The sequence below is a fragment of the Sceloporus undulatus genome, chromosome 1, assembly GCF_019175285.1.
Source record: "Sceloporus undulatus isolate JIND9_A2432 ecotype Alabama chromosome 1, SceUnd_v1.1, whole genome shotgun sequence".
In the NCBI taxonomy this organism is placed as follows: Eukaryota; Metazoa; Chordata; class Lepidosauria; order Squamata; family Phrynosomatidae; genus Sceloporus; species Sceloporus undulatus.
In genome coordinates this window covers 161827017-161854198 of record NC_056522.1, presented here as the reverse complement: position 1 = coordinate 161854198, position 27182 = coordinate 161827017, and the positions used below count along the sequence as shown (strand labels likewise).

The 27182-nt window shown below is 44.9% G+C and overlaps 1 protein-coding gene across 12 annotated transcripts in view; it reads right to left on the bottom strand.

The window, feature by feature from the left end:
• Positions 1 to 27182, bottom strand: part of UNC80 (unc-80 homolog, NALCN channel complex subunit) — a 158805-nt gene that overhangs the window by 38763 nt on the left and 92860 nt on the right. For 10 of the 12 annotated variants that reach the window (XM_042437336.1, XM_042437378.1, XM_042437351.1 and 7 more), the window contains 15 exons: positions 26722 to 26853; positions 25109 to 25252; positions 22081 to 22181; positions 21046 to 21132; positions 20223 to 20406; positions 12186 to 12280; positions 10653 to 10742; positions 9210 to 9311; positions 8575 to 8755; positions 7399 to 7667; positions 6234 to 6368; positions 3967 to 4105; positions 2801 to 2897; positions 830 to 1000; positions 354 to 446 (listed from right to left, as the gene is read on the bottom strand). In XM_042437336.1, coding sequence (XP_042293270.1) covers positions 354 to 446; positions 830 to 1000; positions 2801 to 2897; positions 3967 to 4105; positions 6234 to 6368; positions 7399 to 7667; positions 8575 to 8755; positions 9210 to 9311; positions 10653 to 10742; positions 12186 to 12280; positions 20223 to 20406; positions 21046 to 21132; positions 22081 to 22181; positions 25109 to 25252; positions 26722 to 26853 — 2020 coding nt within the window. The remainder of the gene's footprint in view (positions 1 to 353; positions 447 to 829; positions 1001 to 2800; positions 2898 to 3966; positions 4106 to 6233; positions 6369 to 7398; positions 7668 to 8574; positions 8756 to 9209; positions 9312 to 10652; positions 10743 to 12185; positions 12281 to 20222; positions 20407 to 21045; positions 21133 to 22080; positions 22182 to 25108; positions 25253 to 26721; positions 26854 to 27182) is intronic. The other 2 variants (XM_042437344.1, XM_042437403.1) reach the window with 1 other exon arrangement.

Genomic DNA, 27182 nt, shown 5'->3' with positions numbered 1-27182 from the left:
GACTGCCAAAATAAAGCTGCTTGGGGTCTCGTTGGAGGTATGCTATTTAAAAGATACATGGGTCCTAAGAGTCTGGAGATCGCACCAAAGCCACACTCCATTCCTAAACACTGGAGTGCAGCTTTGGTGCAGCTTCCGGATTCTTAGGATGCATGCATCATTTAAACAGCATGCCTCCAAAGAGACCCAAAGCAGCTTTATTTTGGCAGTCTGTAACAGGCCTAGGAGTTTGATACAGCAAGGTAATGCATACAAGCTCCTCCTGTGGCCATTCACTCCTCCACTTTTTCTTCAAAACTTCAGGCACACATAAGCTATCACAAGGAACAATGGAGCTTAAGGCTGTGTATTACCTAGTGTTTGTTCCAGATGATATAGTGTGGTTAGCAGTAGTGGTTCCTTTATGGCCTTGATCACAGCGACTCATCTGAGGAGCAGTCATTGGCCTGTTCGTTTGGTTAAAAAAAAGAGACTGTCTGAACTCATGCTAGTGACAAACACCAAATTTGCCACAAAGAAAGGATTGTTTTTATTACCCATGTTATGGTCAAAGTTGATAATTTGCTTTTGTCCCCAGGTTTCTCAGTTAAACAGATTTAATTAATCACATTTTGAAAGGGAAAAACATAAGCTTCAATAAAAATTCAAATCTGGGGTGTGCTCAATTGAATTATCATTTGATAAGTCAAGTTAGGCCTTATTGTAATTTTAAAGACAACATATCCATTTTAACTATGGGCAGGTATATAAATAACATGGAATAAATGTTCTTCTGTTCTTCATCTCTCGTGTTCTCTGAGGTCACAGTCACAAAGGTGGGGCATCTCACCTGGTAAGAACTTCCACGCTGTACAAAAGCGCTTGCAAAGATGTAGCAAGTGCAGCTGTTGCTGCGATTTCTTCTCGAGCAGCTGTCACTGTTTCCACTTGGGAGGTTTGCCTCTTCAGCCTCTGCAGGTAACAGGGAACCAGCGCTTCAAGGACCATCAGCATCTGAAGACTGAGGCAATGTGCATCATCAGGGAAAAAAAATCAAAATGAAGGTGTAGTTCAGAAGTACAGAACTGCAATTAGGGGACAGGTGCCTAAAATATGGGCTGTTGAAGCATGTCTAAATGAAGGAAATATTCTACATATTGGATACCACAATACTGAATACTCTGCTCCAGTCAGCTAAAGAGTGGCCCTTTGTGGCACCAGGAGGGCCCCTCTAGGGAGATGATTGTACTTGCTAAATCTCCAACTGCTTTCCAACAGGATACAGTCAGGTTGTAGGTTGCTACCAGGTATTATCAGACTTAATTCACCACTGATTCCACCGGGCGATTGCAACCTGGCTGCATCCTGGGTCCCAGGCACACTTCGGAGGTGGCTTTTCCAAAACGAGAGCTTGCTGTCTTGGAAAAATGGCCTCCGAATCACACCTGGCACCCAGGTTGCAATCGCCTGGTGGAATCGGCGGAGAATTAAGTCTGATACTACCCAGTAGCAACCCACAAACCAACTGTATCCCTTGGGGAGCAGACGGGTTTTTAGTAAGTGCAATAATCTCCTACATGACTGCAAAGGCTGAATACATTTACTAGGAAGAAGGTGGTATCACGGTTAATCAGATCTCTCGTTGTTTAAGGATTAACATGCTAACAATTTTTTTTTTAAATCCTGACCTAGTAGCAAATGAGCTGTCAGTATGGTACCATGTGTTGTAGGCTCTATTTCAGAGGAAAAAACTGGCAAAAATCCCTGAGTATTCCTTACCTAAGACAACTCTATGAAATTCATGGGGTTGCCAACAGGTGACATGAAGGTGCATGTGTACACACACAAACATACACACACAAGCTTCCTTCAGTAGAGATTGTTATATGCTGCTGCTAGACCATGCCACTCAGCAGTTTATACAAATCATTCCACACTAGCTGCAGCTTCTGGATTGGCACATGAATGGTAGGCACTTCAGAAATGTCACAACATTGGCCAGGTTGCCCCAATTATACAGTCTTCATGTTTTGAGTGGAAAGACTGCAGCAAAACTCCTGCTCCTGAACAGAGCTTTCAGTCTCTGGAAAGATATACACACAACACTTATCTGAGCATGCTTTTCCTGCAGCTGGAGTTTGGTGTGGTCCTTTAAGATCACACTCAGGATGGTCCTCTGTGGTTATGAATGCCTACAGAAGCAGGCAGAAGCTTCTGCCACCTTGAAATTATTAAAATTCAGATGAAGCTGATAAACACTACAAAGCTATTCTGGGAACATTTACCGACTGAATCTCCTGTATGTGAAATGCTTGGGACTAGAAGTGTCTTGAATTTTGGATTTTTTTTTGGGGGGGGGGGATTTTGGGATACCTGTGTTTGCATATATGTAAATAGTGAGTTATCTTGAACCCAAGTCTAAACACAACATTCATATCGTTCATATATACATATCTCGTAGGTACTTATATAGAATGTTTTTAATTATTTTGTTCCAGAAATGAAGGTTTGTGTAGCTTGAACCAGCAGAAAGCAAAGGTGTCACTATCTCAACCATCCACAAAAATAGTTAGTTTTGGAGTATTTCAGAATTCTTGATAAGGGAGACTCAACCTGTATTAAATTAATGGTAGGGTCTCTGACCTTCACTGAAATATCAGGAGGAAAACCAACCATATTGTATACTACTTGAAAACACTTTTAAAAAGATGCCACTTATGTTTCATGTTTGATACACTGACTCTAGTTCTTTGCACTGGCATTCAGGAACAAAAACCCCAAAACAAAGCAGCAAACAAACATAAGCCCAAACAGATGTTACCTTCTGAATGACTCTGGGGCATATGCTACAACTGTGACACACAACTTGATGGCTTCACTGATGGAAAAGGTCAAATCCTCATTGCCATAGCAGAAATCTGACAAGGAAAAACAGACACCAACGATGTGAAAATGTGGGAAATACCAGGAAAGTAAAATCGGCTGAACAGTTCAGTTGCAATCTTCTAAATAAATTATTGAACTGTCATCAGAAGTCCTTATGATCTGAGGGAAGTAATTACTTTTCAATTTCAGTTCCTGGTTTACTTAATAGGATTTTATCCCACGTGGATATTATAGATGGTTCCAAAAAGGAAAGTCTGGTCTGTCTGGAACTTTAGAGATAGCTTGGGCTATTAACCAAGGGAGGGAAAACCCATCAAAAATGTACAGCTACCACTTTGACATTCATATCAGCAATAAAGTAGGGCATTACTAGAATACAATAGGCAGGTCAAACATCTGTGTAGACATTCATATGATTACACTGCAAGACTATAGTTTCTTCCTTTATAAAGGAATAAGCTCCATATAACATAGTGGGACTTTCAAGTAAACATGTATATTATTGCATTGTAATTAAACTGCAAGATCAGGGTTCCAATTATGTATAAAATCCAAGCACCGTGGATTAGGCGAGAGCCATTTCCAACAAGTAAAAACAATACACATAAAAGCCTGGAATCCTAAACCAGCTTGTTGACATTTATTGGATGGTTCTGGCAATTTAGTACTTTGAAAAATAAAATGGAAAACAAATATTTTGTGAATGGCTACTTTTAACTGAATAGCGGCAAGAGATGCCAACTCTGGAGACCAGGGTGATTCCCAATTCAGCCATGAAACCTATTGGGTGACCTTGGGCAAGCCACATGCTCTCAGCCTCAGGGGAAGGCAAAGGCAAAGGCAAAATCTCCTCTGAACAAACCTTGCCAAAATAACCCCATGATAGGTTTGCCTTAGGGTCGCCATAAGTCAGAAACGACTTGAAGGCACACAACACACAAACGCACGTGTATATAAGCAAACCAGTGCAGTCACAAGGTCCATTATTAACTGTAATCCTACATTTAAAACAGCAGTTGAAACCAAACATTTTGAGGAACAACAGCAAAACAAAGTGTTTCTTTCATATAAAAGAGTAATTAAAAGGACCTTTGAAAATACCTAATGATTTCAGTGGTTTTTCTGCTTTCACCAGTTCTAGAATATCGAGATTGTCTGGAGTGTCTCCTTCTAAGGACTGTAGCAGGTCAAAGAGGCACTGAGCTGAGAGACCCTTGCTGGGCCCATTGTTTGTAGCATCCTATGTTTTGAAAAGAAAAGAAAACCAACATTACCTTGATTTTCCAGGTTCCCATTGCAATTTATTTTGTGCTTACAAATGTCAATGATTTCATTTTAGATACATGAATGCCTTGCATGTTTATTAATCTGCTGTTTATTAATCTGGTATGTAAGATGGCTATATTACACATGTACAAAAACAAACATAGGACAAATAACATGTCCTCCCCCCCCCCCTACTCCTATGGCAATCAGTCTGGAAGATGCAGGGCCCAATCCCCGGTATTGGTGTGAAATATCTGGACGATGTATATTCAATTCAGCACTGAGATAAACCACTCTTAAAATAGATTAATAAATGCCCCCATTTGCTCCTGATCTGTGAAAATCAGGGGGGGGGGCCAGAACAATGGTGGTTGGCTTTTTACAATGCACCCCACTATGCTACCTACTGCCACCACTGCTGGCACAGGTTACTCCTTCTAGGTCAGAACAAGGCACCCAGCCAGGTTGGGTGCCCTGGTCCTGACCTCAGAGGGAGTGACTTGCATTAGCAGTGGTGGTGATGGGTAAAACAGTGGGATGTGCCTGCAAACAGCTGCCCAGCATCACTCCGGAGTGCCTGGGTAATGTGGTGACATCAGGGCAGCTTTGAGGCCAGAATACTCCAGGCTGGTCCCAGAGTATTGTGGCTCATATGGACCTGGCAAGAGACACTTATCTGAACTGAGCTGGGTAAAAACAGGACACCTAGAGTGTTAGTGGGCCAAATTAGTTTGTCAGTTTAATTTCACCTGTCCTTTGTTTTGTTTTGTTTTCTATTATTAAATAGTAACTGAGGGTAAGCCAAATCAGTACTCAGATGGTGGCGTGTTTGTGAGTTAACCCTCTTCTTGCCACAGTCCTGATGAAAATCATGCCTCTGAAGCTGCTGTTTGTCATATTGATGCCTGTAATAGCAGTTTGAGATGACAGTTTCATTGGAAATACATTAAAGACTTTTCAGGTGGCTTCATAGATTTTGGTGGTTGCCTTCTTTCTGGAAGCCAAGAGAGTGGAAATAACTTAATTACTGTAACCATTACAGTACAGTAATCAGACTTTGGCTAGCTGGAGCCAGGCTATATCTGTATTTTGAATGGGACCCTGAGTCAGAAGGTCTGAATGCAGAAAAAGGAACCATGAGTCTACCATTGCTAGGTGTAGCAGGACTAAAAACCAGAAGGAGGATAATATCACCATTTTCTCTTTCTACACCTTCCTGATCACTGGGGCTAGGAGTAGAAGAGGTGGGAAGAGATAGAAAATATGGGCAATATGGTCTTGATAAGGCTTGAGAAATCACTGAAGTGGCCTGGAATAGAATCTGGCCTTATTTGGGCTGTTGAATTGCAAGGCACAGGGGTCTGGCCAATGTCATTAAATCTACCACTTTGAAATAATTGATGTGACCTGTCTCAGGTGCTAGTTTTGACCTCTTTCTTCTGAGAGAGAAAAAAATCATTGACTTCATCATCTGTGAAGAGACACCTTGCCTGAACATTGTCTGAAATCCACTGTACACAGGCAAACATACAAAAGTGTGACAGCACTTTTCCACCAAGACACCCACTAGATCCTTATCCTATATCTTTCCCCCATTGGGAACCACTAGCCCTTTATCTTATACACTTCTGAACCAAGATAATATCACTAAATTTCACAATCTAAAAAGAGGGAGCCAATGGGCTGGGACTTAACTCTTGAGGTTTGGGACTCTAGGATTGGGATGCTGAATGGGATGGAGATGAAGTATTCTAACACTCTTCTCCAAGCAGTGGGCCAAAAAGAGAATTAGTTGTGCATATTAATTACAAAGTAATTCTTTCTTTGCATGAATCACAATATAATGTGAATTACAAGGACATGTACAGTTGCTGAATGTACATAAAATATAGTTAAGAAGAGAAGTGTTTTTTAAAATTGCTACAATCAAAGCTATCTTGATATGGGGTGCTCATGCTATTCCTTTTGCTGGCAAAATCAGTATGTGCAGTCTCTACCAATACTGGTTTTGCCAGCAAAAGGAGTAGCCACTAGCAGTTATCATACAGCCTTGGATTCAGCTACCAATATTGTCAAAACTAAAACTGATACAAGATACTTACAGGAAACTCCAGGAGAGGAGCAACACTAGCAAACAGTTGGAGGACAAAGGGCTTACGGTGGAGAATGTAAAACTGGCGACAGGCAAATTCAATGGCTTGACGCAGTTGTGGGTTGCTTTCATAGTCAGCATATACCTGCGCAAAGAGAAAGCACTTCAAAATACTGTTTGTTTATAGGATAAACAGCACTGTGTTGAAAACAGATATTCCAAGATGGGGTCACACACACATGCTGTCTCTCTCTCTCTTTCTCTCTCTCATTCTCTCTTCCCCTCCTCCTTTTTTTCTTTCATATTATCTCTCTGTATACACATATTCAGAGAGACAGACATTCTTTTGCTTTTGTGGGACTTTCTGCTTGGATGGGGTATCAGGGGTAGACAGCTACATGGGAGGGAATTTTTGCCCCCACTTGCCATGCTCACCTGTGGGCCTCATAGGCACACTGCTGCACATGGTAAGATAGAATGGGCATGAAAAAGCCAAATTGCTACATTTGTGGATGGTTTTCTTGCATTTCTGGGATATTTTAATTGTAAAAATACCCCCAAATCAACTTGAATAGACAGGAGGGGGATCACAAGTTTTTGGGGTGACTGTTGGGGCCATATAATTGGGTTTATGATGGGTTGCCTAAGACCTACAGGCTGAACTTTCCCAACCCTTGGACTATATCCTTAAATGATGGGATGAAGGAACTGTTATGATATCCAGAAAACACGAGAAGGAATTTCTATATTTTGGAGGAAGACAATGGCAAACCACCTCCGAGTATTCCTTACTTAAGAAAATCCATGAAATTAATTTGTTGTTGTGTGCCTTCAAGTAGTTTCTGACTTATGGCAGCCCTAAGGCAAACCTATCATGGGGTTTCCTTGGCAAGATTTCAGAGGAGGTTGGCCACTTCCTTCCCCTGAGGCTGAGAGCATGTGATGTGCCCAAGGTCGCCCAGTGGGTTTCATTAATAGGATTGCCATTGTGTCAGAAGGCAACTTGAAGGCATATAGACATAGAGGTCCAAGGAACATCATCAGCACATTTTCCCCACATCAAGGACCTCCAAAGAAAGGTAAACATTTCCAAATCAAACAGACCTGGTTATTCTAACTGGACTGAACTAATGGCTAATTCAGGCTTATTCATCTCTCTCCAAGAAGAGAATTACCTGAAGCATAGTGGGAAGGATCCATTGGTATCCACTAAGAGAGAAGAGGTGGTTGAAATGCACTGCTGTGTTGATGACAGTGGCAGCATACTGCCTCAACAGAGCACTGTCTTCAGGGTGCAGGATCAGAGCCCCATTGAATACATTCAAGAACAGCATGATTTCATCTCCCCAGGGAAATTCACTGGGCATTCCCAGAAACATCTCCTCCAGTAATTTAATCCACAGGCTTTTCTGAAGAGTGTCAAGGCCAAAGAGCTCCTTTCCAGCTGGAAGAAGAAAAAGAATTATATCGGATTCAAAGCCAACAATTTATTTCAAAGAAGAATATCTGACCTTCCAAAGAAAATCTTGGTGATCACTGAGTTTTAGCTCCCACAGAAGAGTTGGGGTGGTGGCGGCAGTGATTGCTATGGCTATAGAGCAAATGTTCAAAAGAATCACTAGATCCTTGTCTCATACATTTCTGAACCAATGCAAATTCATTAAATTACAAATCCTAAAAAGAGGGAGCCAATGGACTGGGACGTAACTCTTGAGGTTTCTACTTCCATCAAAAGTTTTAAAAAATCATTGAGACTGTCTTTGGCAGGTTTTTTTTCCCTATAGAGGACCTAAAGGCTTTCCCCAAATGCAACAGTACAGAAGCTTCTTGAGAAATTCAGTGTTGTCTGCCCAAGAGCAGGTAGCCTCACCCTGGACAGAAACAGCTTGAATCTCAAGGGACGTTTGCTTTTTCTGTTGCTAATAGAGTTGAAATGTTACATGGTTTCTGTGATTGTCCCTATCAGAGAGGGAAGTGGCCTCCACTTGGATTGATATCCCTCCAGACTATTTTAACAGAGAACAACAAAAAGAACATCTTGAAAAAATGTAATCCCCCTGTATGATATTTTAACACCTTTGCCTGATGAAGAAGCCAGTGGAACTTCAAAATCTTGCATGATGTATTTTGTGCATTCTTGTGGCTCAATGATGGTATTGCTGTTTTGTGGGTTTTGTATGTTGTTCTGTTTCACTGTAAGCCCAACATAGCTACCCTGGATATGTTTTCATTAAGTTCTTAGTCACTACACTAAGACTGTCAGTGGGCAATTGCCCACATTCAAGCTGCATGATGAAGCCCATAACTAAACAAAGCCACTGGAATTTCAGGAAAGGGGTTCTCAATGGTACCTTGTGGATCATTGAAGAGTGAGAATTCAGCATCAATAGCACTGCGAGGGAAAGAGGGCAAGCGGAGAAGATCCTCTTGCAGCAAAGACACATGGGACTGCTTGTGAGCAACAGGGATCTTCTGGGTCAGAGAAATGAGGAAAAGAACCCGTCCCACTTCTTCTAACTTGCGTGTGAACACCTAATGAGACAGAAAGACAATTGGTTTGGAGATACACCCACAATCAGTTTTTGTTCCATTTATAACTCTGTGCTTAAGCAGACTGTAAAGGATGCAGATCTAAAATGTAATTGTGGGGCTTCTTACACCAATTCTTTAATGCTGTATCACAAACAGTAAAACCTTGAAAACAAAATTAGTAATCTGACAATTAAAATAGGAACAAATAACATGTGAAGCCAAAGTAAGGCTGAAATAAAAAACCGAGGGGACAAAAAATGTCACCCCCACAGCCACCAAGATACAGAGTGAGCACTGCAAAGTCTCTGTCCCTTATATCTACCAATTTCATGACCCTTACTTGCAAGCCAAAGAGCAGATATCTCTCTATCAACTCACAAAACATGTACTAAAAACACTAAGCAGATTTTTTAAATTGGTATTTCTGTTGGAAAAACTGTGGGAAGTAGAATACCTGTTTCTGAATAAGTTCTTGCCCCTTTTCGGGATGCATGTGTACCAGATTCAGCTGAGGAGAAACTGATCTTCGAAAGGGATAAATATCACGGACATAGGTCTGCAGTGAAACAACAAAAATAATTAATTATAATTTACAAATGATACAATGTAGTTGCAACTGCAGTTACAGTGGCGATAAGAAATGCTCTTCAATAGCAGCTGGACATCAGTGGAGTAGTGAAAGAGGAATGCAGGTGAAAACAACACCAAGACTTTTTTCAGAGCAAAACAGTAACATAATCTCTCAGAGCGCCAGAGTAATTGGTTGATCATCCTTGCCCTATCTGACTTACGATAACACAGATTTCAGGTTTTACAACAGAGCAAGGAAGAATCCATGCAGAGGTGTATACTCTCCATGGTTGTGAATGCTCTCATTTTTTTTTAAAATACTCCAACATTTCTTGTTATTTTCATGTAGTTATCCATATTACTTCTTGGAAATGTTTCTTTTGATTCTGTGACGTATGGCTTCTAACCTTTCACATACTCTTTCAACTGCTTCAGTTATCTCAAAGTGGAGTGATTAGGTGCCTAAATAATCCTGTGTGATGACCCTGTGGGTGTGCCACTACCAATATCGACCACTCCTTGCCCCCAATTATCACGACATCCACAGTGTATGATGCCTTCCGAGCCTGATGCAGTCCTACTTACATAGAATAAAAAAATTCATTTGCATACTTCTCTGTTAAACTTTATTGCCACTTTGACTGCTAAGACAAAGCTAAAGGCTGCCTTTCAGCCTTGGTTGAAATGTGTTTTAGGTGTTGCATCTAAATAGTCAGATATAGGCACCATTGAATTCAATGGAGCTGACTTCCAGGTAACTGGGTGTAAGGTTGCTTTCATGCCCCATAAACCCAACAATGGGAAACTCTTAGTGGTTTGTATGTTTAAGGTGTCTGTGGTTTTGGATGCGAGTTTCAACCTGAATTCTAACTTCTTTCTCTAACAAAACAATAGCTGTTGCTCTTTGGGGGCATGGCAGCTATTGGAGTGAGGTCCTGACCATCACTTTTTACCACTGTACAACTGCTGGACACTATCTGGTGTTCCTTGTGTTACCCTCTGCCTATTTATAAATCTATTCAGATGAATCTTTTCCCTTTTTGCTCCATGTATCCAAAGATTAGTCTCCAGAACAAAGCATAAAAAATTAAAGATGACAGCCTAAATCCAATAGCTAGTACTAACTTTAAGAGACCCACTAAATCAATGGCAATCAAAGTCTACTCTATTTGGGATTAACAACTGGATTTAGACCATAGGAGTTTACTACACCATTCTTCCAAGGCAATGCACATGCTATACGAATGAAGCTATCAATGGTAAACAGATAAAGTTATAAATAATAATGTATGCAGAAAACAAAAATCAGAAAACAAATTTTTCTCACCTTATTATAATGAATAAGGTTCCATCGTTTATCCATCAAAAAATAGTTGGAAGATTGGGATTCAGGTATGTTAAAAAATTCCAGACATTCCTATCATGGAAAGAAATAAGCATTGACATTTAATCTGATCAAATCATGCAAAAATTGTATAGGGCATTATTTCCAATATCGTATTCAGATAGATCTGTTCCACTGGAATTAACTGAGTTTTCATTTAAGAAAGTTATTAATTTTAGATTCTTAACATGTAGTGAAAGTATTGCCCATGAAGAACTGTGATTATAATCTCTGCTTGCATTCCAATAAAACATGTATTATGTGAGTGGTCTTTGATTTGCAAGGGAACCAAAAGTTGCAATTTTGTGTAGAAAATAGGCAGTGTAAGTAGGAAGTTATGGGGATAAGCCCTTAAAATAGTAAAACAACTAATTCCCTCAAATGAATTTTAAGGGCTTCTTTGGCCCTAAACAGGTGGGTGATAAATGCCAGCATTGGGGCAGAGTGGAGGCATGGTGACTGCACACTATACGCCTTGACTCCACACCGTACCGGTGTGATGCTGCACACCCCATTGTGCAGCAGGAGGAGTCACAATGCTCCCTTGGCACAGCATGTATACGCACTGTGCCAAAGTAGCGCCAAAAAGGTGCATTGCCAGCAGCTCTGGCACCCTTTCTGCGGTGCAAAAAGAAGTTGATTTTTGAAGCTTCTTTTTGCGCTGTAGACCTGCCAGGTTGGGGGTGTGATGTGTGGTTGCCTGATCTGGCAAGGAAAGGGACAGCATCCTGCCACCCCTTAGGGGCCGTCTGTAAAGCCCCTTTGTTTCCTTTAAATTTTCCCCCTAAGTAACAGTAGTTAACATCTGATTAAATGCTGAAATGAGTGGCAATAAAATGAAGGCCTTTTTTTTTGACTAAGTGGAATTTTATCAGCTGTGATGCAAGTAAGTGGTTTTCTTTTCTTTTCTTTTTTGTAACAGTCCATTGTCCTCTTGAACTGAATTTTCTAATAACAGTCAGAATAAGCATCATGGCCCTTGTTATCTGATCAGCCAAGTACAGATACCACCAACAGTGTTGCTGAATTAATGTATGAAATGAGTTTTACATGAAGAAATCTCTGTACACAATCTTCTTTATCACACAAAGTTCCATCAGCCCATTTGAGATGGCATAGAATACAGATATGTCTCTGTCATAAAGCTGGATCTCTTTACGAAGTATCTACTTCAAGAGGATAAATGGGGTAAAGGAAAGAGGTGCACATCTCCACCATGTAAACTGAGATACTGGTTAAGTGTTTGAACCAAATGTAGATAAAAGCAATACCCCAAATAAAGCAAATTTAATTACTGTGGCTGTATCAGAGCCACAACTACTGCATCACAAAAGAAAAATGAAAGTACTGAAAAGAAAGTGCTGAAATATTGATGGGTTTGAAAATACAGGTATCAAAATGTCTTGCAGAAATATATATTTTATTATTTAAAAAAATTAAGATACAAATACAAAATATTTTAATAATTATCCAAACCTTTAAAAGAGCTTCAAACTGGGTGTCTTCATGGACCGGTAACTGAGTTGGTATATCACATTCATTTTGCCCATGAACGACCAGGGTTTTGGTGCCTTTGAAAAGTGATGTGATGTCAAAATATAATATGACCCATACTTAATAATTAAAACAAATATTAATCTCAGAATGCATGCTTATTAATCTCAGAGTGCATGGAAGAGTACAGTGGAGCCTTGCCTTATGCAGGGATCCGTAAGCTCAAGCCCCATTCAATAGAATGGGGCTCATCCTCACGTTGCCGTGTGCACACCATTCAATAGATTGCAGCACGGCTTCCACGTAAACCGGAAGCTGCGCATGGGGCGCCTGTGTTTGAAGCAGGTGCGCTGTACTACTTGGAACTCACTGTTGGGTGTTTGTATATAAACAATAAAATACATTGCATTTATCCTGCCATTCTTCCCAAAAATCTAGAATGGTGGACACAGTTTCTCCCCATCACCCTATTTTATCCCTACAACACTCTGAGCTAGGCTGGGCTATGAGAGAGAGAGAGGGACTGGCACAGGGTAATTCAGTGAGTTCGCATATGAAACTGAACCTGGTTTTTTAATCCAGTGCTGTAATTGGCATACCATAGGTGGACAACTGCAGCTCTTGGTATTCTACCTGTGGTCCACAAACCACCAGACTCCACCCCCCAGCACTCCTAAATCAGGATTGCTCCTAAATCAGGATTGTTGGAATGGGTTGAGGCAAGTTTAAACTTCTACCCAATACATTTACACCACTGATTGTCCATTCATGTGCTTCTTGAAGGATCCAGCAGGAATAGGTGAGTAATCCCTCTCCACTCCCAAAAGGTTTCCCACTCTCACACTATACTATTGTTGCTTTAATGAGTGAGCAGTACAGTGGGACCTTGGTATCCATAAGGGATCTGTTCCAGACATCCCCACGGATACCAAAATGTGTGGGACCTCAAGTCCTGTTGTCCCCAATGGTGATGCATGCACATGGCCATGGCATTAGGGACAGCCCCCATTGTCTCCAGTGGTGGTGTGAAATCCCATTGTCCCTAATGGCAGTGGGCTACATACATGCGCTGCCACTGGGGAAATGGGGGCTGTCCCTAACGGTGCTGTGGCCATGTGCACGCACTACCACTGGGGACAACAGGGGCTTGCCATCTGCAGATGCTTAAACCCGCGGATAGAATTACACACACCTTTTTTATACAGGTGGGAATCCAGCCCTCATAGTTTTGGCTGATTACAAAACTCCCTTTAAAATATTAAGACACTTAATAGGAGCTTTTACTCTTGGTGTCTGCTTGTGGCTCAGTGCAGTGTTACCTCTGGATAAGATGTCCAGGGTGAAAGCTGATGCCCCTGCTATGGTCATTAGTCATTATGCACAATTGAGTTGAGGACCAAGTGAAAATTCATCCTGCTTATGTGAGGAATCAAAGTAAAGTAAGAGTTCCTGATTTTACCAGGGCTTCTTTTCTCATTCAGCCCAATGTAAGCTGAAGCCTCCTTCAAACATTTCTCCTTCTTCTTCGTGGTCTCTGCGAATCATACAAATGGGTTTCACTGCGCCTGCGCAGTGCTGCTCGGAACCTACTGGAATCACTGGGCAGAGTTCACTCTGCAACATATTGAAACTTTTTGGCGGTAACTCCGCCCACCCGTTATAAGGCCCCTGCCTTCCCGCTCTTTCCCCAGTTCCTTTTTTCCGCCGCGCTAGCTGCTTCAGAGGAACTTTCGCTTGCTTTGCTTGCTTGGAATCACTTTCGCTTTTTGACCTCGGACTGTTTTTTGACCATTCTTTGTCTCCCGCCCCTGGTAACTTCGGACTTTCGGACTGTTGACCTCGTTTTGGATCTCCCCATCGGCTTTGACGACTTCGGAAATGCCTGCGGCTTTCAAGAAGTGCAACATTTGCAAGGGCAAGGTGCCCGTTCAGGACCCGCACTCCTCCTGCCTGCTGTGCCTTGGCCCGAGCCACGATCCCAAGGCCTGCCAGCTCTGCAGATCCCTCTCCTCTCAGGCTCGCAAGAACCGTGAGTCCCGGCTCACTTCAGCGATCGCCCTGGGGAAGGTGCAGGAAGGAGGTTCGCGGTCTTCCTCTGTCCCGCCGTTGGCACCCCCCGCTTCATCATCTCGGGCGAGTGTTTCCAGCGTGGGATCGGGGAGAGTCGCCGTCCCCAGCGTGGTGTGTGTCCCGGCCGGGACCCCTTCCACCACCTCCGATGTGGCCCGTGGCTCCAAACCGCCCAGTGCCACCGACAAACCCTCCAAGCGCCCCCATAAACCATCGGGGACTGAGGGTACCGAGCGGGCCTCCAAGCTGAAGAAGGGATCGGAGGGCTCCCGCTCGAAGGAGGCGACCGAGCCGGAGGTCCATCTCGCCTCGCCCCCATCATCCAAGGCGCCCAAGGGATCTCATCATGCGAGACCTAAGGACCGCACCGAGCCGAGGCCTTCGTCATCGACAGCGGCTGCTGTCCTCTTGGACCTCCCGGACAACCCGTTCTTCCCATCGGAGGAGCCTCCCAAGCATGGGAAGAAGAGGCACCACGACGAGGCGGGTCGTGACTCTGCCTCCAAAAAGCCCTCCAAGGATCGGCCCACCACCGACCCACCGAGGGCGAAGGAGAAGAAGCGCTCCTCCTCCAAACAGGCTCCCGCCGCGATTTCGGCTGTTCCCTGCGACCAGGAGCCGATGCCGGTAGACCAGGGGACCCCGGTTCCGGATACACCTCTGCCTCCTCCGACCATGGACTTCATCCACGGGACGGATGACACCGTACCGGCTCGCTCCTCTGACCATCGATCCGACGAGGAAGAACACCCCACCCGTGGACAGGAGTGTCCGGACCTCTTTTACGACATGCAGTCGCGCCGCTACTACATGTCGGTCCCGGAGGACAGAGCCTTGAGGGAGTTCACTAAGTTGAACCCTCATCCTGGAGACCAGGCTAACCCGTCTAGATCGGTCCCGACCGTGTCGGTCTACGAGAGGTCGCCGTCTCCACCCCGTAGACACGAGAGGTCGCCGTCTCCACGCCGAAGACGCGAGAGGTTGCCGTCTCCATCCCGCAGACGCTCCCGGTCTTCGGTCGACTTCACACCAGCCCGCCCGAGATCCCAGGTCAGGGTGACGGATCCCCTCTCCTCCGACCTGGACTCTGACGACGAGCCGCTGCTGCCTTCGGAGGCGCCCTCGGACGAGGATGTCCTCTCGGGATCTGCCTCCCCCCAGAGGATGCATAACCCGGAGCCTTCTTCCCCATCGGACGATGTCCGCTCCTTCACCGAGCACGTCGTGAAGATGGCGAGGGCCCTCGACATCGAGCTCGCTTCCGCGGAGGACGACGCCGAGGACCCGGTTGAGCGTCGGGTGCATGGACGGGTCCCGACCCCACCGTGCCTTCCCCTCCTCCCCTCCCTCCAGACCATCGTCAAGAGGTCTTGGGAGTCTCCGGCCGCCCTATCGGCACCCTCCCGCAAGGTGGAGTCGCTCTACAGGGTGGCCCCGGCGAGTTGTTCCTGGCTGGCTGAACATCCCAGACCCAACTCGGCCATCATGGAGGGAGCCCAGCACAGCTTCGTCCCGAAGCAGGCCACCTCCCCTGTCGACCGGGAGGCGAAAAAGATTGACGGACTGGCCAAGAAGACTTACTCGGCGTCGGCTCTTGGGGTCAAGGCCGCCAATTACACCGCCTGCATGGGGGCCTACATCCAGACCCTCATGGAACGGATCTCCCCCCTGGTCCCGGACGTCCCAGATGACATCCAGAGGCAGCTGGTGGAGATCAGGGACGAGGCCCATTCCATCGGAAGCTGGCTGATCACCACTTCCAGGAACATGGCGGACTGCTCCGGGAGGGCCATGTCAGCATCCATGGCACTGAGACGACACGCCTGGTTGAGGGCCTCCAACCTCAACCCTACGGTCAGAGCTGCCATCGAGGACATGCCGCTCGACGGGACCGGGCTCTTCCACGCCGAGACCGACGATCACCTGAACCGCAAGTTCAGGATGAAGGCGGCGGCTAAGAAGCATGGCATGTCTTCAGCACCGGCCTCTCCGTTCCGGAAGCGCCAGCGCCCGTGGCAACCGCAAGGTCAGTCACAGGGGACCTTCCCCCGGGACCGGCAGTCCCAGCAGCAGGGCTCCCAGAGGCAGCGCTACCCCTCGCAGTCTTCCTCCTCCTCTGGCCGTCGCAACTTCCCGCCCCGGTACCGCAAGTCCCGCCGGCAGGACACCGACCAGGGGAAGAAGAGAGCCTGAAGGGACGCAGCGCGCTTCGTCTCCCCTTCACCTCTCTTCTTTTTGGACATTTTGAGGCCCTATGTTAACACCTGGGCCTCGATAACATCGGACTCGTGGGTTCTCAACATCGTCCGTAGGGGTTATGCCCTCGAGTTCCAAGAGCTCCCTCCAACTGGAGCCTTCATGTCCACTCCACCCTCGGACACCCTTCTCGACGAAGTGCGCACCTTGCTTGGTAAAGGGGCAATCTCCCCTTTGCCGCCCGACGAATGCCCTCGGGCCTTTTTCTCCAGGTACTTCACGGTACCGAAAACGGATGGGGGCATCAGGCCCATCCTGGACTTGAGACAACTGAACTTGTTCCTGGACTACCGTCGCTTTCGAATGGTAACCTTGGCTTCCATTCTGCCTTTGCTCCACCAGGGCCTGTGGTTTGCGACCGTCGACCTGAAGGACGCCTATTTCCACATCGGGATCCGGGAGCCCCACCGGAGATTCCTCGCCTTCACTGTCGGTGCCGATTCATACCACTACAACGTGCTTCCTTTCGGCTTGGCCACGGCTCCACGAGTCTTCACAAAGTGCATGGCACCGGTGGTGGCATACCTTCATCAGAAGGGCTTCATGGTCTTTCCCTACCTGGACGACTGGCTCTTCGCAGCCGAATCCAAAGACGAGCTGCAGGAGGCAGTCTCCTTCGCCTTGCGCCTCTTGGACTCCCTCGGGCTGGTCGTCAACAGGGAAAAGTCCCACTTCACACCGACCAGACAGGTCAAGTTCATCGGGGCCATCCTCGACTCCAAAAACTGCTTAGCCTCCCTCCCTCCGGATCGGTTTCAGGCCCTGACAACGTCCCTCAGGCCGTGCATCTCTCACAGAAGGGTGAGAGCCAGAGACGTCCAAGTCGCCCTGGGCCACATGGCATCGACGACTTTTGTCACCCCCTGGGCAAGACTTCGTCTTCGACCTCTCCAATCTTGGTTCCTCTCCGTCTTCTCTCCGTTGGAGGACCCTCCTTCAAAGTGGCTCACGGTACCGAGACCGGTGGCTGCTTCTCTCAGATGGTGGCTAGACAGCTCCAACGTCTGCACCGGGATGCCTTTTCATCAGTCCCAGGCACAACTGTCGCTGACGACCGATGCATCCCTGGAGGGATGGGGCGCCCACCTGCTCGACCTCGTCGTCAAAGACAGGTGGTCCGCACAAGACAAGCTTCTCCACATTAACGCCTTGGAGATGCTCGCAGTGGAGAAGGCTTTGAGGGCGTTCGAGTGTGCTGTCACAGGAAGAGTAGTCCTCCTGAGGACAGACAACACCACCGTGATGTACTACATCAACAAACAAGGTGGTACCAGATCCAGGACCCTGCTCGATCTCACGCTCCGCATCTGGGACTGGTGCATACAGAGACGCGTCCTCCTCCAGGCGATTCACCTTCCCGGGGAGGACAACGAGCTGGCAGACCGCCTCAGCAGGTCTCCTTCGGTGTGCCACGAGTAGAGGCTCCATCCCGAGACGGTCAGCGACCTCTTCGACCGGTGGGGAACCCCCCGGATCGACCTCTTCGCGACCAGGTGGAACAGCCACTGTCCCCAGTTCTGCTCGAGGAAGCGATCGGACGGATCCCTAGGAGACGCATTCGCTTTCCTCTGGACGGGGGAGCTCCTCTACGCCTTCCCTCCGTTCCCTCTCATCATCAGGGTGGTGTCCAAGATGACAACAGATCGCTCGCACGCGATCCTGATCACCCCGTGGTGGCCGAGACAGCCGTGGTTCGCATCCCTTCTCCACCTCTCCAGGAGATGCTTCCTCCGCCTCGACCCACGCCCGGACCTGCTGTCGATCCAGGACGGAAGGATTCTCCACCCGGACATCGACAGCCTGCCGCTGGTAGCCTGGAGAATTCAGCCCTGACTGCCCTGCCGGAGGCAGTGAGGACGGTGATCCTGGCTGCGAGGAAACCTTCCACCCAGCGCTCTTATGCCCTGAAATGGAGGAGATTTTGCCTCTTCCTAGACCAAAAGGGCTTGTCTCCTGCACAGGTGTCCACTCCAGTGGTGCTGGAGTTCTTGATGGCACTTTTGGATGGAGGGCTGTCCCTAACGTCCATCAAGTGCTACCTTTCTGCCATCTGTGAAAAATATCAGTTCGGGGGGAGGGTTTCTTTCTTCAAAGACCCCTTGGTGAAGGGGTTCCTGAAGGGTTGTGCTAACCTGTATCCTCCTGTGTCGGTGCCAGCGCCGGCTTGGAGTTTGGAGTCGGTACTGTCCGCTCTCCAATCCAAGCCCTTTGAACCGATGGCCACAGCGGACTTGAGACTATTGACTTGGAAAACCGCTTTTCTTGTGGCCATCACCTCTGCCCGCCGTGCGGGCGAACTCTGTGCCTTGCGGAGAGACCAGCCATTCTTGAGGTTTCACAAGGACAAGGTGGTCCTCCGTACGGATATCACCTTCTTGCCGAAGGTGGTGTCTGCCTTCCACATGTGCCAGGACATTGTGTTGCCTACTCTCGCATCCAACCCGACGTCGGATGAGGAGCGACGCCTGCACTCTCTTGATGTCAGGAGAGTGCTGGCCTTTTACCTGGACAGAACTGCTGCCTCCAGTCGGTCCGAGAGACTTTTCCAATGCTACTCGGAACCGAAGAGGGGGTTGCCTGTGTCTGCGCAGAGGCTGTCCAAATGGGTGGCTGGTACCATCCACCTCTGCTATGAGCTGATAGGCAAACCTCTCCCTGGCAGGGTTCGGTCCCATTCCACAAGGTCAATGGCAGCATCCTCTGCATTCCTGTCGGGGATCCCCTTAGAGGATGTCTGTAAGGCTGCTATCTGGTCCCAGCCTCTGACTTTCATCAAGCATTACAGGTTGGACACCAGGGCCATCCGAGACGCAGCTTTCGGGAGGGCTGTGTTGGTTTCAGGGTTGCATTGATTGCACTACTGATGTTTTCTGTGTTATACAGTTTACACTGTTTACATTTGTTGAATGTTGATTTGCACAATTCCTATGGGATCGGTCTTGCATGACCTCTGTTCCCTTCTCAGGTTTAGCAAAGTTATTGCTATGTGATCTGTGCATGAACAAAAAGACTGACTCTTATGGTTCAAGGTGTTTATTGTAATAAAAATACCTTTGGTTTACCATAGCTTTGGTCTCAGGACACTCCCTCTGCCGTATACCTTAGCTTGTCAGTCTAAACCCATTTGTATGATTCGCAGAGACCACGAAGAAGAAGGACAGGTTGCTTACCTGTAACAGTATTTCTTCGAGTGGTCATCTGCGAATACATACAAATCCCACCCGTCCGTCCCCTCAGTGTCCTGCTCACATTGGCTCTCTCTCCATCGCCTGCTTGGCGGAAAAATTGCGGAACTGGGGAAAAGAGCGGGAAGGCAGGGGCCTTATAACGGGTGGGCGGAGTTACCGCCAAAAAGTTTCAATATGTTGCAGAGTGAACTCTGCCCAGTGATTCCAGTAGGTTCCGAGCAGCACTGCGCAGGCGCAGTAAAACCCATTTGTATGTATTCGCAGATGACCACTCGAAGAAATACTGTTACAGGTAAGCAACCTGTCCTTAACAGAGGGAGACTGGAGACTGAGAAAGTAGGAAGCAGGACTTTGGCACCATGTCTTGTGAGGAAGGAGAGTCTTTCAGTTGTATATTCGTAAATGTCAAAATTCTTAAGGCAGCAGTTTTGCAATGGTAACAGTAGTATGTATAAAGAGAAAATTACTTATACCCCAGCATATGTAAAGATCGTGAAATCCATACCTGGCATTGAGGCAGTGACCAGCAGCTTCACTTCACATTGTTCCTTCTTCATAGTCTGTTTAAGGTCCTTGAAGAAAAGTCCTTCTACATAGCCCACTACCTCCCACAGGAAGGTCAGAGTTGCTGAAATGGCATCCATGCCCCATTCACATGGTGTGCGAACAAAATACATGATCAATCCCACCTAGGTGTCAAAATGATACATATCACAGTTGGTTTTTCCTTGCAAAAAGTATCTTGGGCACGCTTGTATTACCCCACTTTTCAAAATGTCCCTTGTACAGCAAATAACTCTGCTAACTCTTACCATCAAGATTTTGCCTGAACCCTACCATTTGAAATAGACCTACTAGACCAATTCTTGAATGTTGAGTCAATATGTAGGTAAACTATAGGCATTCAAACAGTCACTATGATCCGAAAGAACCAAACTATAGTACTACCACTGAACTAAGAGTGAAGTTTTGTTTTCCCTGGGTCAAATGGCCAAATGGCTGTAATAAAGTTATTATTATAAAGTTTTCCCTGGGTCTCCATTTCTATGCACTAGGCTACAGTTACCCAGGAATCAAAATGACAATAAAAAGTAATTTATTCAATTGGACAAAAGAAATAAAAAAATAATGTGACAGTATTTTCAGAAACAAAAACAATACAAACAGTGAAAACACTGACAGAAAATGAGAGGGACAGCACAAGAGATAAATTCCTTGCTTGAGTATTACACTGAATCAGACAATTTGAAAACCACACAGTTTATATTTTGAAGAAATGTGTTGATAATGGTGACCACCTGGGTTCTGCTAAAGACTCAACAACTTACCAAGTAGTTAAAGAGGATATGGGATGTCTGAGCAGGGAAGTCTCCAATGTTGAGCAGAAGTTTCCTGAGCATATACATCAACTCATCCTGGAATAAGAGCAGAATTTGAATTTCAGTCTGATCACAAAATGCTTCAAAATATGTTTCATAGTCTTTAAATTACCCATTCTGATAAATAGACCCAGAAATAAATATGGTATCTTCCATCTGCCAGTTTCATTACTTACACTGGGACAAACTATCACAGCTTCAACCAGTGACAGACAAAATTCTTAAAGTCACAGCATGGCAAGGTAGAATGCTATTCCGCACATAATAGGTACATAATGCCTTTATAACAAAGATAATTTTCAAACTGAATGTCTGGATGTCATCCCCAGCCTGCTTAATTGCCAACCTTATTTTTGGTGGTTTTGCTCAGTTCTATTCTTTGACCACATTCAGATGGCATAATAAACTCTGGATCAACCTTGTGTGAATGAACCTTTGGTTCATGCAGTCCCTCCTCCTCCCTGGCATTGCCCCTATTTTTAATTAACTACTGTGCCATATTTTTAAACCAGACCCCCAAACTATGGCTAATCTTAAAAATTTGAAGCTATCTTATTTCAGCCATCCAAATTTAAAACAAACCACAGTTTGTTTTGATTTGGGTGTAATGTTGGACTGAGATTGGTTTAAAAAAAGCTTCTGGATTCCTTTTTATAGCTTCATAAATAGAAGGAGAAAGTTCATGAGCTTGACGATTGTTCAGGGAATGATAAACCAGTTTATTCTAACTCTTATCTTCCTGAGCCTAGAAAGCCTAATTTGCATCAGATATATTAAATGATGAGCTATCTAACAGCATTTTTCATTATTAATGCTGTTAAAATTTCTTCTTATAAAATATTATGGGATGTCTGCGGTTCCATATTGGGAGAGATGCAGGACAATAAATGAATAAATAAATAACCAAAGTTTATCAGTCTGTCCAAATGCAGCCCTTTGACAGAGTTATTTTAAGTGTATATATTGGAAATCAGGCCCCTATACCTGTCGATTGCTGATAGTTAGTTTCTCCAGAAAATGTCGAAGGACTGTAGAAGGATCTTCAATGAGACAGTTCCATAGGACTTGCTGGGCTACTGCACTCACTGCACAAGACAAAAAGAGAGAGCTAGACAGGGCAGGAGGATTACAGGAAAAGTAAAAGTCTCTAATGTGGTGATAACTACTGGAATAGGTCCATGCCCACATCAGTTATTATCTCAATTTAGGCCCCATGAAGCCTTCTGAACATAGAATACTTGATATGCATTGTGTATTTTAAATAATGAGCCATCTAACAGTGTCTTTTGTTTTTAGCCCCGCACAAAGTAGGTTGGTTTCATACCAGAGCCCTTTAACATGGATGTTTTTCCATAGTTATCCTGAAATGGGATTAAAATGTAAAGTCCACACATGCAGTCCAAAAATCTATGCATGTCTGTATGGAAGTAACTTTCACCATCTTCAGTAAAAAAAATAATAATCCAGGAGTGTGCTCAGGATTGCAGCCCTAGTATTTGTTGTTGTGGTGTGCCTTTAGGTTGTTTCCAATTTATGGCAACCCTAAGGCAAATCTATCATGGGGCTTTCTTGACATGCTTTGTTCAGAGGCAGTTTGTCATTGCCTTCCCCTGAGGCTGAGAGAGTGCAACTTGCCCAAATAGTGCTATCATATTGAGGATGAGTTTTGCCTTAGCAAGAATTCTTCAATAATACTTACTCACAGATTGTTTCCACCGTTAATTACTCATTTTGGGTTCAACTCATTTTATATTGTCCTGGATAATGTAACTAGAGGTTTAGTGATGAATTACCTTGTAACTATTTCTCTTAACCATTTCTAATTTAATGTGCTTTTTTTGTCTGTGGGAGGAGGTTAATTGCTGCCTTTCTTGAATTATTATTTGCCTGTTTTTCCTTTTGTAGCGGAAGGTCAACATGTAAATAGGAAGCTTTTGAATAAAGACACATTGTCCATAAAATCTTCACTGGCACCATAGGCAGGATGGAGGAAAAAGCCCTACCCATTACAAGAAAAACCCTTTACAAATTAGACTGGGGAAAAAAGGAACACAATACAGAAAATCACTGCAATTCTCTGTAAAAGGTGAGTAAACATGTGATGCCAGTTCCAGAAGGGTCTAGTTTGGAAGCTAGCTCAGTATCAAGGGAGTTTATCAGACAAGGGAAATTGGAAGTATAATCCAATGGCAATCTGAACGCAATCATGGGGCTTAACATTATTGCATGATAGACTGCCACACACAAATTCGGGCAATGGCATGCTATTTTGGGGCAATGGGGAGCCAGTTCGAATGCAATGAGCCTTCACGTAATTTCGCTAAACTAGCGACTTTACGTGAATGCGTTCTGGCCCCACTTTCTTTTCATTCGAAATTAAGAGAAATTCCTCACGTGTGATAAACTCTAAGGACACAGTTCTAAGCATATTTACTTTCAAACGCCTTCCTCACTGTTACAAAGGCAGTACTTGTGATGTGTTCAAAGCGTTGCGATGTGTTTCTTGAAGACACAGTTCTTTATTCTGACATTGGATATGTCTGTGTGTATTGCTGTGTATTGCTGTTTTACGTTATACAATCGGCCCTTCTTATGCATGGATTTTTTATACACAGATTCAAGCATCCACGGTTTGAAAATATTAAAAAAAAGTATAAATTTCAAATATCAAACCTTGATTTTCCATTTTTTATAAGGGACACCATTTTGCTATGTCATTATATTTAATGGGACTTGAGCATACACGGATTTTGTTATACACGGGGGATCTTGAAACCAAACCCCAGGGTATAACAAGGGTCCACTGTACATGGCTTAAGCATTACTTCACAGTAAGCAGGGTATACATTGTGATAAGTAAGTAAGTAAGTAAATGATAATCTAAGAGTTCCTCCCCAAACAACGCAACTGGGCTATTTGTTTAGTTAGTTGAGCACCTACAAATGCCTCAGGCTTTGTTATTATAGGGGCGGTGCAGACTGATGTTAATTGCCACCCCTTTTTGCTGCACAGCATTACCACAGCAACTAAATGGAGCAGTAACGCTGCGCCGCAAAAAAGGAGTCACCTAGAGCATCTCCTTTCTGCAGCATTGTAAGGGATGATGACGTTTCCTTGCTGAGACGTGTAGGTGCTTAGATGCCCACATGTCATCCCTATGCCCCCTGTATGGGCAGTGCTGCTGAATAGTGGTGCTGCTGACATGTAGTAAGGCTTGGTACCATGCAGTTGGTGTGTCGTCCTGAGCCTTACTATCGCCGTCAGGACATCATGTCCTGGCGGTGTGTATCAGGCCAAAGATACCACTTAGTTTCTCTTTTTCTCCCCACTGACAATGGAGCTGGTATTTTAAAAACAAATTTTAAATTTTCAAAATTGTTGAATCAAATTGCCCGCATTTCACTCCAAGTGAAACCTGAAACCACTGCATCACCTGAGAGCAGTCCATCTGAATCCCCCTGATTCCATATCAAGGCATCAGATAGAGAGTATGGTTTCAACTTCCCCCTTTCTCCCTCTCCCACTTCCTTTAACATCTTGGCTGATGAAGAGATTAGAGATCTGAAAAGTCACACTGTGTAGGTATTTTAACAGTACAGTGGCCCCTCTACATTCACTGGAGTTAGGGGTGAAGGACCTCGGTGAATGTGGGAAAAAAATGCAAATAAAAAATAAACCACTATTATTTTTACCTACGAAGACACCTTTAGGAATCTCCAGGTCTTCCAGTTCAACTCTATGGTCAATGTCTGCCAGAGGTTGATCATAGAATCATGTTGCAGGACCTACAAATGCCTACAGAAGTGTTTTCTCTAGGAACTTCTAGATTCTCCCAAAAAATTCTAGTCAAGTTCTGGCAGAGTTGCCCTGGAGGACCTAGAGATTCCTAGAGAGAACGTATTAATCAAAACCACAAATAATCAAATCCGCAAAAGTCAAAGCCACAAATGTGGAAGACCAACTGTACCATATTATTCCAATTAATCCAGAAATCTTTAAACAAACACAGTACCTGCTACTCCATCCTCCCGGACTTCCCCATCTTCCATCAAGTGAACAATAGGCAACACAGCTGCACAGATACATGCTGGGAAGACCGCTTGTGGAGGCTGGGGCACATGATGATTTGGTGTGTGCTCTGTTGTGTGTTCCTCATCTAGAGTTCGGGGTGAGGGTGCGGAGAGAATAGACATTGCATCACAAACTTTTGCATTTAAGAAAAAACATCATGAATATAGAAACAGGAAAAAGATCCTATTTTAAAAATATAATCAAAACTCAATACAGTCCAGTGGCTTCATTGATTGAGTCACCAGGAGTACCTGTTAGAACAACGTATGAACTAACCCTAAAATAACATCTACAGTAGAGAGTCATAGACTTTCTTTGAAATGAACCTTTAGAGTACAGAGATCCCATCATAGAGAGTTTAAAAACTCCTCCTATTACTCCCAATAATTAATTGAGTATTACATAAAGATGTCCATAGCATGTAACAAGTTTATATCACATAAATAAAACACTTATCTGTACACCTATTTCAATCTGGGTTCAGGCCTGGGTTTGGGACTAAACTGACCTTAGTCACCCAAATTAATAACATCTTTTTCAATGGGGATGGGGAATCATAGAATCATAGAGTTGGAAGAGACCACAAGGGCCATCCAGTCCAACCCCCTGCCATGCAGGAAATCACAATCAAAGCATCCCCGACAGATGGCCATCCAGCCTCCGTTTGAAGACCTCCAAGGAGGGAGACTCCACTACACTCCGAGGAAGTGTGTTCCACTGTCGAACAGCCCTTACTGTCAGGAAGTTCCTCCTAATGTTGAGGTGGAATCTCTTTTCCTGCAGCTTGCATCCATTGCTCTGGGTCCTAGTCTCTGGAGCAGCAGAAAACAAGCTTGCTCCCTCCTCAATATGACATCCCTTCAAATATTTAAACAGAGCTATCATATCACCTCTTAACCTTCTTTTCTCCAGGCTAAACATCCCCAGCTCCCTAAGGCGTTCCTCATAGGGCAAGGTTTCCAGACCCTTCACCATTTTAGTCGCCCTCCTTTGGACACATTGCTCCAGTTTCTCAATGTCCTTTTTGAATTGTGGCACCCAGAACTGGACACAATATTCCAGGTGGGGCCTGACCAGAGCAGAATATAGTGGCACTATTACTTCCCTTGATCTAAACACTATACTTCTATTGATGCAGCCTAAAATCGCATTGGCCTTGTTAGCTGCCGCATCACACTGTTGACTCATGTTCAACTTGTGGTCTACTTGGACTCTCTTGCTCTTCTTTGATTACTCATCGAATTTCAGAATCGTACAGGGCCATCTACTATGCTGGCACACCAGTTCTGTTGGGCCTCTATCTCTTGCTGAAATGTTTCCACTCCAGCTGGTCAATTTAAGAACTATTGTGTAGCTTTAAGGATTGAAACCTAAGTTTGCCTTCTATCATCTTTCCTCTTTATCCCCTGTTCCCTTTGTGTATTTTTACTGATCACGTGTAAGCTGTTCCAGGAACCAATTTTCTGTCAAAAAATGGTTTATATATACAGAGATCATGCAAGAATTGGTAAGATACATAAGAGGACAGTCAGTACTCATCCTAAGTTGCCTTACCTTCAGCACTGACTGCTGAACGCACTGACCAAACTGAACCACGCCGAAAAGAGTAGTTCCTGTGAGATGTACTTGAAGTGCATGATGGACTCACAGAGAGACGGCGAGATGCCAGGTTGGCAACTTCTTCTACTGACAAAGCAAATAGAAGATGTGAATTTTGGTTTACAAATCCTGGAAGACATGTACTGCTCAACTCCTGCAACAGTGAAACATGCAGTTCAAACTTCATTTTAAAAAAGGAGCTCTGTTGGGCTAGATTATGGTACATTCTAATGAGCACCTTTTATACAAACAGGGAAGAAGATGACCTATAAAACCCTATTCTATTTAGATCCAGGTTATTTGGAGGACTGTTCTCCTTTAGAAAGTGCTTATGTTTTCAGATATGCTGGGGAGGCCCTTTTCTCTGTCCATCCCCCATCATGTGTTGGAATAGAGGAGGAGGCCTTCTCAGTTGT